The sequence below is a fragment of the Xiphophorus couchianus genome, chromosome 1, assembly GCF_001444195.1.
Source record: "Xiphophorus couchianus chromosome 1, X_couchianus-1.0, whole genome shotgun sequence".
In the NCBI taxonomy this organism is placed as follows: domain Eukaryota; kingdom Metazoa; phylum Chordata; class Actinopteri; order Cyprinodontiformes; family Poeciliidae; genus Xiphophorus; species Xiphophorus couchianus.
The window spans coordinates 18,442,387-18,459,638 of NC_040228.1; the positions used below are offsets into that span (position 1 = coordinate 18,442,387).

Here is a 17,252-nt window from a genome sequence, read left to right on the forward strand (position 1 = left end):
TTGGGCTGAGTCTGCTTGATGCGATTACCGTCTCATGCAGTGACAGTTTGTTGTTTTTTGCAAGATGCTCCCTAACTGTTTGAGAAACATTGAGTGAGTACAACTTCCTGCGTGTTTTAATTTATTGGAGTCTGTGACAGCTGTGCAGCCGTTCCTAAGATTCTTCTGGCCCATATGCCGCACAGTGTATATTAATGACATATTTCTGGTCCCCATTACCTTCTGACAGGCAGTTAATTAATAGAAGATGCTGCGTTCTCAAACTGTACGATGATATTATGTGAAACCTGCAGTAAGTGCAACCTGACAACTGGCTTTGCTGTAATTCCCACCATATTTACAGTCTAAATCTGTGGTAACAGATACTGAGAGGAATTAACGCTGCTGTTTAACCATATGCTGAACTATTTTTGGGTGAAAACTTGTGGGTGGAATTTCATATGGAAACCTTTGACAATCTTTTACTACCTGGCTGGCTTACTATTTCTGTCTGTTCTTTGCAGGATCTTAAAGGAAATGTTTAACGTAAAGTTTTTTTTTTTGTTTATCCTTTTCCTTCTGTGTTGTTTAGTTTCACAGTGAAAGTAAAACCCTTTGCTTTTTTTTATGCCAAGGGGAATTTTCCCCTCCAATAGTTTGCCTGAGTCAAAAGAATAACCATTTTGTTACACAGGTTTATCTACTTCCATCCTAAAATATATTTGCATGATGCTGCTTCAGTGGTTAAAATGAATATGCATCAAACGGAGGATTAAAAGCCACTTATAGTTCACACCAGATCACCACTTATAAGAGTTTTATTTTATATATATATATATATAGATATATATAAATATAAAATAAAGCTATGATTTCCTTTTTTTTACATACACAATGATATGGATGTGTTTTCTTAGGCCAAACAATTGCACTGAGCTTAACGTAGTAGACTGTCTTGAAGTGTTGACATAATCTTTTGAATAAAAGGGACCCTAAAGGCACTAGAAAAAAGCACCAGTCTTGAAAATTCAGATTTTATTTCATTTTCATTTTCATTTCAATATCATGTAATTTGCTCTCACTGTCCCCTTATGGTCAATCGTGGAACACCTCTGTAATTTAGAGCAATGGGTCTGGAAATATGGGCAACTCTTTAAGCAGATATGTATGTAAGCAATTCTTAAACACATTTAAAACAAAGATGAAAAACAATGTACATAGCACCAAGTTGACATACAGTATTTGTTTTTTTTTTTTTTTAAAAAGACAAGGCTAGTATCGACATGGATGGTGTCAGGTATGCTTGTCAGCAGAAACCTGTAGCAGCATTTTCTCTTTTGTTAGTATTTCTCCATAAAAACATTTTAACGTCATCATTATGCAGTCACTTCATATAAGTTAAAATGATAGCACATACACAATCATAATACTCAAGAGAAATACAAACAAATACCCTACAAAAAACAGTTATGGAAATATTTTTGCCATGTTACAGAATCAGAAAGAAGTTTTTCTTGTTTAGCAGATCTGGAGCCACTGGGGAAAAAAAGCTTATGTGAGACAGCCTTTACCAGTTGCAGTAATTTGCATCTGTGCAAATGCTATATGAACAAGAGAGACAGAAACAAAAAAATAAGGCACTTGGGCCTAGTCAGAAGCACACATACAGTGTCTTTCTTATAAAAACTGTAGCCTAAATGCTACTGGTCATTGTTTTGTTTGGTGGCATCCTTGGATGCAAAGTCACCTTTCAGATCATCCAGCTGCTCTGAATGAGAGGTCATTGTACCATTCACCTGCCTCAGAATGGCAACAGAGTGTTTCTCCAGCTCTGCCCTGATTCTTTCCAGGTTCTCTGCAAGTTCCCCAAGGCTGCTGCACTGGCTCTCCACCTGGCTTACTCTGCTGTCAACGACCTTTACCTCTTTCTGCACCTCCATTGCTGTGCTGCGGCAGCCTTGTAGCCCCCCTGACAACTGTCTCTTCAGAGCTGCTAGCTCACCCCGAAGCTCTGCCAATCGCCTCTCGCTTGCTCCAAGTAGGGAAGCCTGATGGCCCATGAGTTTGGTGATTCCTTGCACTTGGTTGACAATTTGATGTTCCTTCTGCTCCCACGAGGAGTTAGCATGGCCCACTTCAGTTGCAATGAAGCTAATAGAGTCTTTCAGGCCCTTGAGAGTGCGGTTCACAGAGTTTATGTTGACCTTTAGCAGGGTGATCTCTCCTTGAACGGAGCCCTCTGATTCCTCCTGAGCAATGCGGAATAGCAGGTTATTCAAGGTGTTGTTTAGGTGGTCCAGCTGGGTAGAATGGGAGTCCAAACGGTTTATCATCTTCTTATCCATTCCTTTACATTCCTCACCTGTTAAGGTGTCTGTGATAACTTCCTCTTGTGGGGTGGACTGGGCACAATTGGAAGTGCAAAGGAGCTCCAGGTCTAATAGCTGTTTCTGAATTCCACTCAAGTCTCCTTCTACTCTCCTCCTGACTGAGTCAATTTCTGTCTCCAGTGCAGGAACCACCTGACCCTCCAGTAGAGCAGGAGTTGTAGCATTGCTTAGTTCTTCCACTGCCACAAACACCCTCTCCTCTAGAGTCTTCAACTTGTCTTCAAGCAAGGTTTTGAAGCCATCCAGACCACTATGAAACCCTTCAACCCCACCAGATTCACCATTGGTGGCATTCAGTCTACCTTCCATGTCCACCAGACGCGTCTCGACTAGGGTCTCTATGTGAAGGGTTTGGTCAGAGAGGACCGTCTGCAGCTGCCTCTGAGATTCGGTTATATCTTTTACAGATTCTTCTAGCCGCAACATGCGCTCAGACAAGCTGTTCACCTGTAATTATCAACATATATTTTTAGAATTAATTATCAAGATTTTTATTATTACAAAATTTGGGAAATTGCTGACCTTACTAAAGTCACCCATACCTGTCCACAACAGCTCTCAGTCAGAGTTAGACCCTGAATCTGAGCTTGCAAGGTGCCCAACTCCTCCCTTAGGCCAGTTTCTCTGCCGTCCAGAGATTGCTGCATTTGCTCCTGGCCATCCAAGTGCTCCTTTTGGCACTGCCGCTGCATCTCCCCAATCTTCTCCTCACAGTGGTTCTCCATGCCAGTAAGACGGCGTTCAAAGCCGTCGAGGATCTCAGCTCTCACACCAGCTAACTTAATATCCAGGATCTCGTCCAGATAAGAGGTTGAGCCTGGACCAGGGATGGGTTCGCCGGTGGCTCCATCCAACAGTTTCTTCAGCTGGCCATCATGACCTATGACCATACCCTAAAGAAATACATATATATTGAAAAATGTATTAAAAAATTTAATAAAAATCATAGAAGAACTGTTATGATTTCAATCTTTATATCATATCTAGACAAGGTACCTGGATTTCTTCCAAAATGTGAGACTTGGCTCGCAGCTCATCCCTCACTTCAGTCACTCTTCCTGCTAAGTCTCCAAATCCAGTTATGGTTCCTCCTCCTTCCAATCCATCTGGGATCACCCCGAATCCCACCGTTGAGTCCGGTGTTCTTGGAGGGTTGGTCAGCAGGGACACCAGTAATTTGTTGGTTTCTTCACGGAGGGATGTTCGAAGTCGCTCCTCGAGGCCAGTCACCACACCATTGAGGGTTTCTAGACCCTGGGTGAGGCGACGTAGGTCCAGCTCCATGCGGTCCAAACGTTCACCTGTCACTCCTAAAAAGTCACATTATTACTTGGAATTTCAAGAAAAAGATTGATACACAAGATGTATCTGGACAAGACAATCGTGACTCATTTCTTACCATAGTTAGGTTTTCCTCCAGGGAAGAGTTTGCCTGGATCCAATGGAGCTCCTCCAGGCTTCTGGTCCACTGGAGGTCTTGGTCCATGAGGAAATCCCTTAATACCGGGGCGATGGGGACCTATGATGTCAGGTAGTGATGTGGGCCCACCATGGCAAGCTTCACCAGAGTAACCAGGGCAGCATTTCCATTCGAGTTCTGTCACAGTCTTATACCCCACTTTATATGTTGGCCTGTGAAATGTTCTGTACCTGAATTAATCAAGATAAAAATAGAATGCTTTCTGTCAGTGCAAATAGAGATGATTCAGCTATATAAATATGCTTTTGTTTGTTAAATAATTCAACTTGGAGCACAGATTCCAGATGGATAGATGGCACAGAGAAAAAAAAACTGCAGGAAGTTGTTTTCTATGGGATTAAACGTGGATTAAAGGAAGATTAGGAGATTAAGATAAATTGTAGTGTAAATGGTGTGGCATCAGAGGATTGAGTTCAGATCAACGCCCAACTTTAATATTATCTTGTTTAAAATCAAACTCACTCTCCTCCTTTAATGCACACACTCACAAATTGAACTTTCATTTTTGAAGATAGAGTTCAGTTAAATTTTTCTGTCAGTGTGTGTTTTAAATACATATTGCATAATATCAGAGAGGATACAGTACCATTTTCAACATTTGTTACTAACCCATTGGGTTATGACTCAATTATAACTGTTAACTGACACATGATCTATAGTTTGGAAATCTCTAATCCACATCTAAGCTGGAAAATAATTAGAAAATTAAGGACCGATTTCCCTAATTTTCCCTGTAAGCTGTTAACAATAATAAAAATAATTAAAATAACAACCTCTGGCACAGATGCATAAAACCTCCAGCTGTAAAACAATATGTGATTTGATCACTAGAGGGCAGCACTTGCATGGGTTATGTCAGTTGTCTAATACAGTTTTTCTAAAAACATAAAGTCACAATTGCACACTTTAACCATTACATCCAAGGATTGTGAATTTAGATGGACATTCACTAGTTTAAGATCGTTTTGAAATGCTTGGATTTTGTTGATCAGGTTGATTGACATACATGATTACAGGGCATTTCTGACCCCAGATGCACTTGGTGGTGTATTCGGCCTTCACATAGGTTTCCACTCCATCCTGGAGGATGCAGGTGATGTTCTTCTGAACCATGTAAGCACAGTGGTTTCTGCAGGCATTAAAGAATTATGTCAGAGTGAAATCAGGCCTAGTGAAGAACAAAGACGGGTTAAACATAAATCACTTTTATTTAAGATCACAAGCTTTGTTCTCCAAATTGTAATTCTAGACAAGACTCGGGTGCATCGGCAGCTGAAATCACTTTAGCAAATCTACTAATTGAAAAAGCTCTCAAATTAGTGTTATACTACCGGTTCAGAAAATTGGACTGTTTTTTGATGTTCGCCCTGTGGAATATTCAATATAATGATCTGAATTCATTTTAGCCGTTATCTATAGCGTTTGAGTCTTTGCCAGGCCTGCTCAAAGAAACAAAACTGTGCTGGCATACTAAACAGCTCTGAGGGACGCCATACAAAATGTTTTGTTTCTCAAAATTGTCAGATTCACTTTAAACAAGCACATAGATGCTTGAAAGCTTGTTTACATTATGCCACTGTGAAACATTTACTCTGCCCTTAGCAGAGGGCTGGGAATGTTTCTGCTAGAAAAAAGATATTTGCTAAAGACAAAGCTGCTAAAGACAAACCCCAACAGATAGATCCAATTATCTGTTGGGGTTCTCCTTCATGTAAGTATTTCAACTGGGTAATTGTAAGTCTGTATAGGTAATCATCCATAACTAAAGCACTGGTTTAAAGACAACATTGTATGAATAGGCAACACTGCATTAAACTACACATGAAAGAATGGTTGAGTCCTTCAGATGGACTCAGAATCCACATAACAACTCGACTGCAGCTACTTGTTGCATCATGCTGGAGTTGGGCCTCCTCTGTCCCCTCACTCTCTCTTTCCAGCCAGCGCAGCTATAGCAACTGTTAAATTTTTCACTTGGACTCGCTGCAACTCAAGAAGTGAGGATCCAGACTCCTCAGGTTCGTATGTGAAGAATTGTTTTTTTTTTTTGTTTTTTTTTTTTGGATTCAGAGGGGAGTAATTAACAGCACATGTTACTTAACATCGCCTCCCAGCTGTTTTGGCATAAATAGTCATGTTGGATGCAGCAGGGAGGATCTGAGGAAGGTTGAGTTAACAGGTTCAGGGAGCACAACCAGTTTGGAATCTGTGAGGGAACAGCTCTGCTGCAAAATTCTGACTGCATGGACAGAATGTTTCGCAGTGCCACCACTCTGAAAGTGTTGACATATGTTAATGGCATCAGATGGGGAAGGGCTGGCGCCGGAATGAGAGAGCTCCTTTCACATGACCCTGACAACCTGCGCTGATGTGGTATGATGGCGGCATTCAGACTCACACGTGAAGCTGCAGCTGGTTGCTGCAGACAAACAGAAAGCAAGCAGATTTATTTGGCTGAAATAATTTATTAGATGGGGTTTACTGTAGGTATGGTGGGTGGAAATTGCACAACAAATGTGATAACATATTTGGTTTCTCGTCAGATCCTTCAAGAAACAACTTGACACATGTACAGTGAATATGACTGCACTGCTAATAGATTGATTTCACGTTGTTTTCAACCAGGACCACATTTGGAGGCTCTTTTTTTTACGATCTCTGAGAAATTTTGACACTGATCACTCCCTCCGCTGTCATCTGTTGCTCTGTATGCCTCAGAGGAAACACACACACACAGTCATTTTTCTTCTTTTCCTTTATCTACAGTACTTCTCTTTTTCTTCAGGGTGTTTTACAATGATGCAAAATTGTATGTAATCTAAATCAGATTTGATATCTGAGGTTTATCTAGAGCATTAAAAAGAGTTGCAGTTTGTATTTGAGAGTGTGAATGTTGAGCAAAATTTACATATGTACTTGTAACAGCTGACAGAAAGCAGCTTAGTGTAATGTAAATAAATCACAGGAGGTGTGTGACCCTGTTCTTACACACATGTATGGAGTGCTGCTGAGTGAAATGAAAAGTGAGCATGATCACCGAGTTGTTTGTCAAGTGCACATCTGGAGGGTAGAGCCCCTGAAACTGACACTCAATCAGCAAAGAAGACATAAGTCCAGAAGAAGAAAGGGCAAAGCTAGACTCTCTCATTCATCATCACTGTTTCTGTTTTCACAGTTTGAGGTTGTCGGTGTCATTTGGATGCTTTTCTGTATAATATTTAATTCTCAATACTCCAAAGAATGACACCAGGGAGAGTAAAGTGCTGGAAAACAGTTTGGCTGAGATTGCTGTGCATGGTGGAAATCCAGCTCTGCACTCTGTCGCCATGGTGACGCTTGTTGGTGGTAGCTGATCTGGGGATGCTTTTCTTCAGCAGGAAGAGAGAAGCTGGTCAGAATTGATGAAAAGATAGCTGGAATTAAGTACCAGGAACTCCTGGAATAAAATTTGTTATAGGTCTGAAACTTAAGCAGCGGCTTACTTTCCTTCAGGACAAGAATCATAAATGTATACCCAGAGCGACAATGAAACTGATTCCTGGATTACAATGGGCAAATTAAAATCAACATTAATGTATAAAATTGAGAATCAACGCTGGAACTTACAAATTGCTGACTTACTCCACCCAGTTTGGCCATACTTGAGATATTCTGGAAACAAAAATAAGTGAAACTCTAGCTCTACATTTGCATATTATATATAATTTTTTGTGGGGTAAGAATTGTTTTAATAGCATGTATACTTTTTCTTCCACTTCAAAATGTTATTGATTTTTTGTCATTTTTATCCCATATTTTCAGAATGAAATACATCCAAGTTTGAGGTTATGTGACAAAATGTGAAAAAAAATAAAAAAAATTGTTGCAATGAAAATCCTGTTGTTCCACACTGCAGTGTTGGGCACATTAGATCAACTCCTCTGTTGTATCAAAACATATTTGAGTTCTTACTTGAAGGACAACAATAATATGCCAAAACCTGCACAGTCTACACAAACCCGATTTCAAAAATATGATCCCTGGATATAAAAGTTGAGAGCCGTCTTTAGACTTTGTTATTTTTTCTGCCATGTCTGCTCCAGGGTGGGGAGAAATTTGTTTTGGCTCTCACTGCGTTCCACAGCTGGGAAAAGTCCTAATCTGGGAACTTTGGAAAAATAATAAGACAATTCAGATCCATGTGATCTGAGATGGATGTGAAGATCAACGGTGAAAACATAGATCAGAAAATCTATTCCTAGATTGTCCCGAAAGAACAATTTTGCAAAATAAAACACCCCTCTTCAACTGCATGACCAAATATAACAGATACAAAAATAGTCAGAGCTTCTCCTTTATCATTAACCTTTTCATGTGTGTTTTTAGGGGATAAGAGACATGACTTCCCTTTCCTGTGAGCCTCCATGCTGAACTATGTTTCAGCAGTGACCCAGAACAAACAGACCAATCACCGGTTGTGAACAAGCTTTTTAATGATTTTTTTCATTTTGAGGACCTTTCATGTAGATCCAAGTGTTGGAAATATTTAGGAACAAATTTAGAAAAATATATTGTTCACACAAGACGAGCAAAGGTAAAAAAAATAAATAAAAAGAGGTAAATGTGTCTCAAAATTGTTATAACTTGATCAAGTGTAGTGCATTGTGAATTTGTATGAATTACCTAGCAAAGGTGTTTAAAACCCCCCAAACTTCCATTTGACTCATTGCAATTCGAATCATAGATGTCATTTTTCTGAATTGTATGTGACCAATGCAAAGAAGCAAAAAATTGAAGTGGGATCTTAGACTCACTTTTTTCTAAAATAAAATCTGAGAGTTTTGGAGGGGAATGCTTTTTTGCACATAAACAGCTTTGCACACAGGATTTAAATCAAATCTAATTAGGAAAAAAGGGCATTCTTGAAGAGAAATATCCCCTCAGTATGTTGCTACCACCAGCTTGTTTGATGGGGGGAGTGATTATGTTCCGGGTAATATTCAGTGTCAGTTTTCATTCAAAAAGATCAAAACTTTCAAATTTGGTCTCATTTTACCACAGCACTTGTTTTTATACTTTTTCTGCCCCTACATCTGCATTTTTGCATATTCGTATTTCTATCATACTGATATATTTAATTATAACAATTTCTATAACCTAGTTTTTGTTTAATTTATTGACTTTCTTTAAAGTTTAGTGACCTTTTTTAACAATTAGATTTACCCAATGTGCTACCAATAATCTTATTTTTCTTGGTATTTGCCCTGTGAGAAGACTCCTCACTTAAACTTTAAATCTCTTCAGAACTGTCTCCTTGATCTGTTTGCTGTGTTCATTGGTCTTCATGATGCTGTTTGTTCACTAATGTTCTCTAACAAAAAACATCAGCCCTTCACAGAACAACTCGCATTGAAATGACATTACATGCAGGAGGAAACTGTTTACTAATTACTACTGCATGCAGAACAGGACCAAAGAGCAGAGAGAGAAAGAGGAAGTTCAAACCACGTCTTTCATTGATTATAAACGGATCACAAACAGAAGATAAACAAAATGACTCTAAAAACTGACAGGAGACACCTGCTGTTTTCCAAGTATCAATAATTTATCTCTTGTGGATAATAAGACACAAAAACTGCATCAAGATTCTGGTGAGAACTTGCTTTACTCTAACTTTTGGTTCCTTTTATATGTTAAGGTTAGATTTTAGAAATCCTGACGTAGTAAGTTGTTTAAACCCATTAATCCAACTGCATGTTGTTTGGTGTCTGTTTTGTTAAATATGGCCCAATATAGTGCATATTTGACCAAAGACTGGACTGACAAAAGAGTCCAGATTGGGTAGTTTTTTTAACCCAGCAGTTTTTAGAGCATGTGTTATTAGAAACTCCCTTGCTGTCTTCTTGAAATTTGCAAGAAAACACAACCAAAAATGTCAGAAAAAACAGATGTCCAATGTGGGTGTATACCCTTGACATACCACCCAGTTGTAACCTCTCCAACTGAGCCAAACTCTGTAACCTCTGCTGTATACTTCCTCACCTGACTTTAATCTTCAGAAATGTCCTCACTGTCACATCGCACAACACTTTTGGTTCACTTCTGCTGACTAACTGAATTTTTTAACCTCCTTTCCTCTCCCTTAGTGAAAGGTTCCAGCAAATAACAGTTTTACAGCATCATAGGGAAAAAGCAGAAGTGCCGCCAAAGACTGTCAGAAAAATATTACATCTCTATGCTTCTTAGGCTCAACCTAACTCACCATTCAATCTTCCATTTCACATTGCTTTCTCTTTCCTTTTAAAATGTAAAAGCTGTTCAACCATCACTGCATACCAATTGTTTGCTGGCCTATGTCACTAATATTTTATCATTTATCTTTCTGATTGAGATTCCACTTGGCGTCCATCTGTTGCCTCATCATCATCAACCTCTGTTTATTTTGATACTGTGACACTCAGTGGCTCATCTTCCACGCTCTCACCTGCAGGGGTCCCTGACTGTTTGAACCCGGGCCACCACTGTCGGCTCAGACAGATTTACGACTGGCCGGGGGCTGATAGGAACCCATGCAATCTTTTATAAGGCCTTCAGCAGCTGTGTCTATATGCTAACAGATCTCCTCCAGGGCCCATCTCTTTTCATAAATGCTTTTAATGATGCCAGCTGGCATATCCTCAAGCTCTATGGTCTGGTTGACTGAGGCTTCTCCTGGCTAATGATGGAGGTCAAAGATACTCCCAGCTCTAAAACCTTGGGGAATCCATCTGACATTCGGAGGAAAATGTCAGCCAAGTCACCTTCCATTATTACACCTCAAAATAATGTGCTTTTCATTTCAATTCCCAACTCTTGTAATTGCTAATAGAGGTATTACATGTTATCTATTAGCTCATGGATTTGAACAGCATAATCCTTCTCTACTTCTTTTAGGCAATTTTTTATTTATTTATTTTTTTTTAGCAGGAAGAAGCAAAGATGCTCAAGTTAGAAAAAAAAAATCTGCTTCACTTATCCCTAAGCATTTCCCAGAGCACATAATCTGCTTTACTTTTTATGCATGTGGAAGAAAAATGTGTTTAAACTGTATTATTAGATTAGTTAGACTCACTGCAGCTACTGTGTGGGATATAAGCTTCTCAGTCGCTGAATAAAAATGCTTGAAAACAAGAGCAGGGCACACACCATAGCTGTAGGACAGAACTGAGCCTTTCATTGAAAACAAAATATGAATCTCAATTAATTGATTTTTGCCTTTTCATTCACCAACTCAGCACAAACCTTAACATTTTAAGAAACAGAGCTCAGTTTTTTTTGTTGCCATAATTAAAATAGATAAACAGAACTATAATGCAATCCCTTAAAAGGGGGAAACAAATCTTTCAGTTTTGCCATGCTTATAAAACAGATTTGTACTGATTTTTTTTGTTTTTGACAGTAGTCCTCTGGCTACTTACTTAATGTGGATACCATGTGTGCAGAAGTGCTCACAGTAACCAAATATCTAAGCCCAACGCCAAAAATAATTACATCTTAATTTCCAGGCTAATCAGCTAAATCTTCAGAAACAATATCCTTTGGCGTATTTGCAACTTATATGTTTTCAAGAAGAACGGGCTGTTGTGAATGGGAAATGGATTGAGAAATTTAGAGACTAAAGTTGTTTAAATTCTGAAAGGTTGTTTAGTAAGCAAGATGTTAAGATTCATAGCATGATTAATTTGTCCACTTCTTTAGGAGAAAATTCTACTAAAGTACTAATTTTAGTTTGAACAGAGGGACACTTTTCTATCCCTAAAAGGCTCATCTCAGCTTAGAGTATCTGTCCTCTAGACACATCTCTAAACCCCAAACAAATTCAGCCTCATACCTTACCTGCCTTATTTGTACCTTTGTCAGGTTAAAATGCAGTACTAATTTGATCCTTTTATAGTGCTATATAATTAAATCCAGTTGCTCAAATGATGGCAATAGTAAGTCCAGTCAATTGCATTCACTGCTCCAATTCCTCGTCTCAAATGAATGACTCCTATTAACAGGTAGGAACTGGTTCAGAGTGGCTCTCTGCTGCAGTTTTCTTCATCAAACAAAAGTGTCCTAAACAACTGGTCTCACTATGGCAATATGACGTGATACTTCAAAGAAAAGGTAATGGACGTTATCCGTGGTTTTTCTACCTTTCATCCGTTGTGCTGTAGTAATAGAAAATTAAAACCAACTCTTGCACAAAACTTGCAATCCAGATGGGACCTCCTGAGTGTAAACCTGACGAAATACCAGATGCAGCTGCTGAAACCACACAAAAGCCTCAATTAGAGAAAAAGGGGAAGTAGAGTTATTTCTTCCGTGATAAAATCAAAGCTATTCAGAACATTTGAATCATCCTACTTTCATTAAAAGGTAAAACACAGAATGAAAAATTGCCTCCGTTTCTTTGGTACGCCTAAAGCCTTTAAGTTGCACCAGATAGAGCCTGAAGTTTGATTAATAACTCGGTTAAAGGGAGCTTGGGAGTTTACTGCCCAGTCTTTGTAATTCTTAGCAGGAGACTGGCTCAATTCCCGTCCTCCACTGGGCACTCAACCCAAGCTTACAAGAGCAACCCACAACCTCTAACCTCTATCAGCTTCCTGACCTTTGCCCCTTGATCTCTGTCATATACATCACCCAAAAACCCACAGATATAACTCAAATCTGATCAGTGGTTACACGTGACACCCAACAAATGCCAGGTTCGAGATGATATAGGGAAAACCTTTTTTCTTTTTTTTTCAAATGACTTGTTCGTTGCTTCTGTATTTAGTTATTTTTCCACTGTTCTACAGTAGAGAGGATGAGAATCTTCACATGCAATTGTTTTTGTGTCTCTGTTTTAATAAAACGAAACTTTAAAACAGAAGGAGACGAATATCCTAACATTAGATACAGTGTCTAAGCCGTCTAAGATGTCACTGTCAGAGGCTTTCAGGACCATAAATTGTCTCACAGCAGCAAGTGGTTGCATTGAATGAAAGAAATGACTGTGAAATCAAATCACTCGCTTTGCTGCCAAAACATAGATGATAATTGAAAGTGACGACAAACCAAGCTGAGGACTCCCAAATATTTCAGCAGCAGGAATGTGTGTCGTAAAATGTGACTGTGTGCTCAGCAAGAAACAGAAAAGGTTTGACCTTGAAGATTTCCTCAACGCAACACAAATCTACAGACATTATTAAATATTTTCACACTTGGAGATAATATTGTGTACAAGTTACAGAACCAGTATTATTATTAGGCCTCTATTTCCACTGAGCAGTCAGGACACTTACACGTTCTTGGGCGCTGTTGCTCCAACAAGGACATCAGCTCTCGGTAAACATCATTGTTAAACTCACGGGCATGAATGTTAAGAAATAATGCCTACTAGTACTCAAAAATCTATAGAGAACAACAAGCATGTGATAGGTACAGTAGGTAGGTAGGTAATTTAATTTATGTAGCACATTTTCAGCAACAAGACAATTCAAAGTGCTGGTAAATGAGTTAATACGCAGAATCAGGCATGAAATATTTTCCAAGATAGAAATAGATTTGGCACCATAATGAGCTCCTTAATGGATGCTTCTGTCTTATGACACTGGCATGCTGCAGATGTGTGGAGTGATGCTAAAAACACCCAAAGGATTGAGAGTCAAAACTGTAGGGATTGTCAAATTAAAATTCTTGATTAATAAACACTGACGTAAGGCCGATTAAAAATGTATGGTTTTTAATGTCAAGTCAGCTTTTATTGAGTCAATGTCAAAACTAAGCGCTTGCTATTTATGTTGGAAACTCATACTGAATGGCAGCTTCCTATGAGCTGCTGAAAGATGAGATGCAGAGCTCACAGGAAAGTCCTAAGAACGGTCAGAGTGAAGCAAGAATCTTGCTTTTTTTATATGTTTGTAAAAAATCTACCCATTCGCTGTTTTGCAAGTTGTCACTGGAGCTTTGGCAGCTCTAATAATAACATGTTATATTCAGAGCTGTGTGAGCCCTGTCACTTTATAAAAGCTTGCACTCAATGCAGAGAGGCTGAAGGTTGGACCCCACCTAAATAAAAAGCTGAATGCTTGCACGTGTTAGTAATTTGGAGTATGCTGGTGTGATGCTTTTCAAATGCTCCTGTGACAGAGCTTTTGTTTGGATAACTCCATCAGCAATGTGTTCACTTACTTTTCCCAATTAATAATGATGGCCATTTTTCTTTTTCTTTTGAAACATGCATTAAACTAATTTATAGGGTTTGATATACATTACATTTCAAGTTAATGTGAGGAGCAAATCCAGTTTTGCTTTTGCAAGAACAAAATAAATGGAACAACAAAGAAGGTTCTGTTTCAATGTTATAAGCCATTAATGGCTTACCTGCAGGTGATCATATTCTTTGTACATTCATTTAGTATAAATCTAGTTGATGCTGGCAGCTGAAGCTAAAGGGTTGTGTGAGAGAGGTCAAAACTAAAGCAGAGTTGGTGTTTCCATGAAGAGTTCAAGGAAACACTATTTTGTGTACGGTACCTTAAAACCATCTTTATGTATGTTTACTGTGATTGTTCATATTATTTAGTTACTACTATTTGAAAATGCTTTACATGTTCAGATTGATAATTAATAATGCACTACCTCGTAACGCCATCCATCCATTGTCTATACATGGTTAATCTAACAGAGTTGGGTAGAGGTTATGGGGAGGGGCAGTGACGACTGGTGTCTCTGGCAGTTATTGGGCAAAAAATGGGGTGCAGGTTGCCAGGTTCTAAATAATCACACAATACATGTATTAATATGTTTTAAGGCTCATAAAACAGTACTTGCACAAACTGCTGTAACAGTTTGTACGATAATAATTGTTTTAAGATTGTAGACATTTGCTTTGGTCTTGGTTTCTCTCACAGAACTTGTTAGCTTTAGCCCCCAGCAACAACTAATAGAGATTTATACTAACGGAAGGCACAAGGAAAGTGATCTAATGGATTAAAAATAACAAAATGTTTATAACCTTTAAGCAGAACATCCCTTTAAAAATCCTTAACTAACTTTTTAATGCAGGTTGAACTGTCCCCCTTTATTTTTTTATGTAACATCAAAATTTGGCTTACTTCTCATTTTGCACGTTTGTATAGAGCACATCCCAAAAGAGGTAAACAGAGCAACCATGTTCATATCAACATTAATTTGGCTGCTTATAAGGTTATTATCCCAACAAAGTTCTATACTGTGAGCTTTTAAACACCATCTCACCAAACCGAAGTAGTTTTAAGATAGTTGTTTTAAGTCCTTCTCAGTTTTGACTCTTTTTTCAGTCAAGCTGCTAGCTTCAACCTTCGGGACCAATTAGTCTGGATTTATACCAAATGAAGAACCCAAGGGAGTTATCTTCTGCAGGTATGATATTAACTGCTTTGACCTTTTTACAGAAGATCACTTCCAAAATCCTGAGATTTCCCTTTACTGGTACAGGATGAGGATAGGCATATTTAATGTAGGAGAGCCAATAAAGTAAGGTTGGGCAATCAGCGGTCTCCTGGGGCATTTTGAGTGGAGCAGCAGGTAGCTGGGGAGCTGTCCAAAGATATAACAGTTCTGACGGGAAGCCAAGCACAAAAAGAAAAGGGGGAGGAGAAAAAAGGAAGAAAAATTGAAAAAAAAAAATGTCTGCAGGTCAGGCAGTCACCGCTATCTAACATATACGCAAACTTTAATTAACCTCACAGGTGATGTCTATTTAATATCATCTCATAGGCAGCTGTGTTTATTCAGCTTGTTTTCTATTCAGTAGAAATGATTGAGTAATAGCACCTCATATTTGTGTGGATGGGGAGAGAATTCATCAGAGGACACAAACATAAACCCACAGTGTTATTGTTTTAGTATTGACTGGAAATCCTTTGTGCCACTCCCTTCTGGCAGCAAGCATCCAGCTGCGCTGTCCGGCTCTGCCACTAACGCCTTCCTCTTACAGTTCGCGTTCACTGCGAGGGATCCCATAGTTCACTCTGTTGCATCATAAACACCATAATGATGACTTTGTTTCTGAGTACGGCGAGCCTGTTGTTGCTTTTTACACTCTGCCACGGATGGTGTTTAGGTCTGAGCCACAGAAATGTCAATTAAACCCTAACTAGAGCCAATGTTTCTGCAACTCTCTGGTGACATGGCTCTGTCGGTGGATGTTCAGCATGGGCTGGCTCCAGCTTGTAGTCTAGGCTCATGTTTAAACATCTGATAGGGGAAAACATTATTAACTGTAATCGACACTTACTTGTGGCGGGTCATAGGCTTGTTTGGTGAGTACTGAGGATTGAGTCCAGCTTTGTAGAGGTTGTATCGGCTTCCATAGAATGGGTTGATGTGGCCTCCATACAAAGTCCCTTTGCTGTTCACCACTGACAGCATCACTCCCAAGAGAAAGATCTGTGCTGAAAGCTGGCACAGTTTGCTCCACATTGTTGTGATAAAAAAAAAAAAGCCTGATCAGTCTCAAAGTCTCAAAAAAGCAAGTGCCTAGTGATGCAGACAGGTTAAAAAAGTAACAGCTTTAGTTCCACATAGCGGTATATAAAGTCATCTTTTGCTACAAGTGGAGTCTTGTTTTCTTTAGTGGACCCTGAAGGACACATGGAGCCCAAACTGCTATAGCATCCTGTCCCGTGTGCACTTTCAATTTTTCAAGTAACGCAAAAAAGGTCTGAGCACACCAAACATGCAAGTCAGAAAGGCATAGAGGATGAAGAGGGGAGGGGAGGGGAAAAAGGCAAGGAAAACAACCCAAAGGTGATCGGGAGGAGGGGAGAGGAGGAAGAAGAGAGCAGAAGAAAGAAGAAGATAAGGGAAGAAAGCATCTAAAATTCAAGCTCCATATACACACGTGCAAGATTGTTCAAGAGCTGCCGACAACGCTCGACCCTCCCGGCAATCGGCTCTCTGCACGAGTGAGGGTGTGTGTGTGAGTACAAGAAGCAGCGTGCTGCTCTGCAGCCTCAAAAGGGGCAGGCAGACAGCCGGTATTTGCATATCCCACCCTAACTCACTCTGTGTGCTGAGGGAACAGAGTGGCAGCGTCATTTGGTCACTGCTTTTATTGTTTGTTTTCCCACATCAATACAAAGAAAGTTCAGATTAAAAGATGTATTTTTTTTGTTGCCCTCCTAAATTTGTTAAAGATTTTGTGCCTTTGCCCATTTTTTCCCTCCCTTTCCATGTCTTACAGAAGCAGCTGTGCATGAAATGTATCCCAATGTGCGACACCATGTGTGTTACTGAGACACTGCAGAGCTGGCCACAATAGACCTCCTCCTTGCTTCACTGCAGTCAGACATTAAATATCCTAACAAGATCTTCGGTCAACTTGCACACCCGGCCACCTGCTTGTGCTATATTGCGTTTCTGTTTGATTT

The 17,252-nt window shown here is 39.4% G+C and overlaps 1 protein-coding gene across 1 annotated transcript; it reads right to left on the reverse strand.

The window, feature by feature from the left end:
- Positions 1-997: 997 nt before the first annotated feature.
- emilin3b (elastin microfibril interfacer 3b) lies at positions 998-16,801 on the reverse strand. Its single transcript, XM_028021178.1, has 6 exons — positions 16,118-16,801; positions 4,856-4,978; positions 3,769-4,019; positions 3,366-3,679; positions 2,912-3,262; positions 998-2,816 (listed from the first exon to the last, which is right to left on the reverse strand). The coding sequence occupies exons 1-6, from the start codon at positions 16,300-16,302 to the stop codon at positions 1,680-1,682; spliced, it is 2,361 nt and encodes a 786-aa protein (XP_027876979.1). The 5' UTR covers positions 16,303-16,801; the 3' UTR covers positions 998-1,679.
- Positions 16,802-17,252: the final 451 nt, after the last annotated feature.

What these genes read in the sequence shown, in the direction of transcription:
- emilin3b (XM_028021178.1), bottom strand. Translation starts at nt 16,302, where the DNA reads ATGTGGAGCAAACTGTGCCAGCTTTCAGCACAGATCTTTCTCTTGGGA. An exon ending in AAGCCTATGACCCGCCACAA is followed by an intron (nt 4,979 to 16,117) that starts GTAAGTGTCGAT and finishes TAATGCCTGCAG; the next exon opens with AAACCACTGTGCTTACATGG. An exon ending in ACATTTTGGAAGAAATCCAG is followed by an intron (nt 3,263 to 3,365) that starts GTACCTTGTCTA and finishes GTATTTCTTTAG; the next exon opens with GGTATGGTCATAGGTCATGA.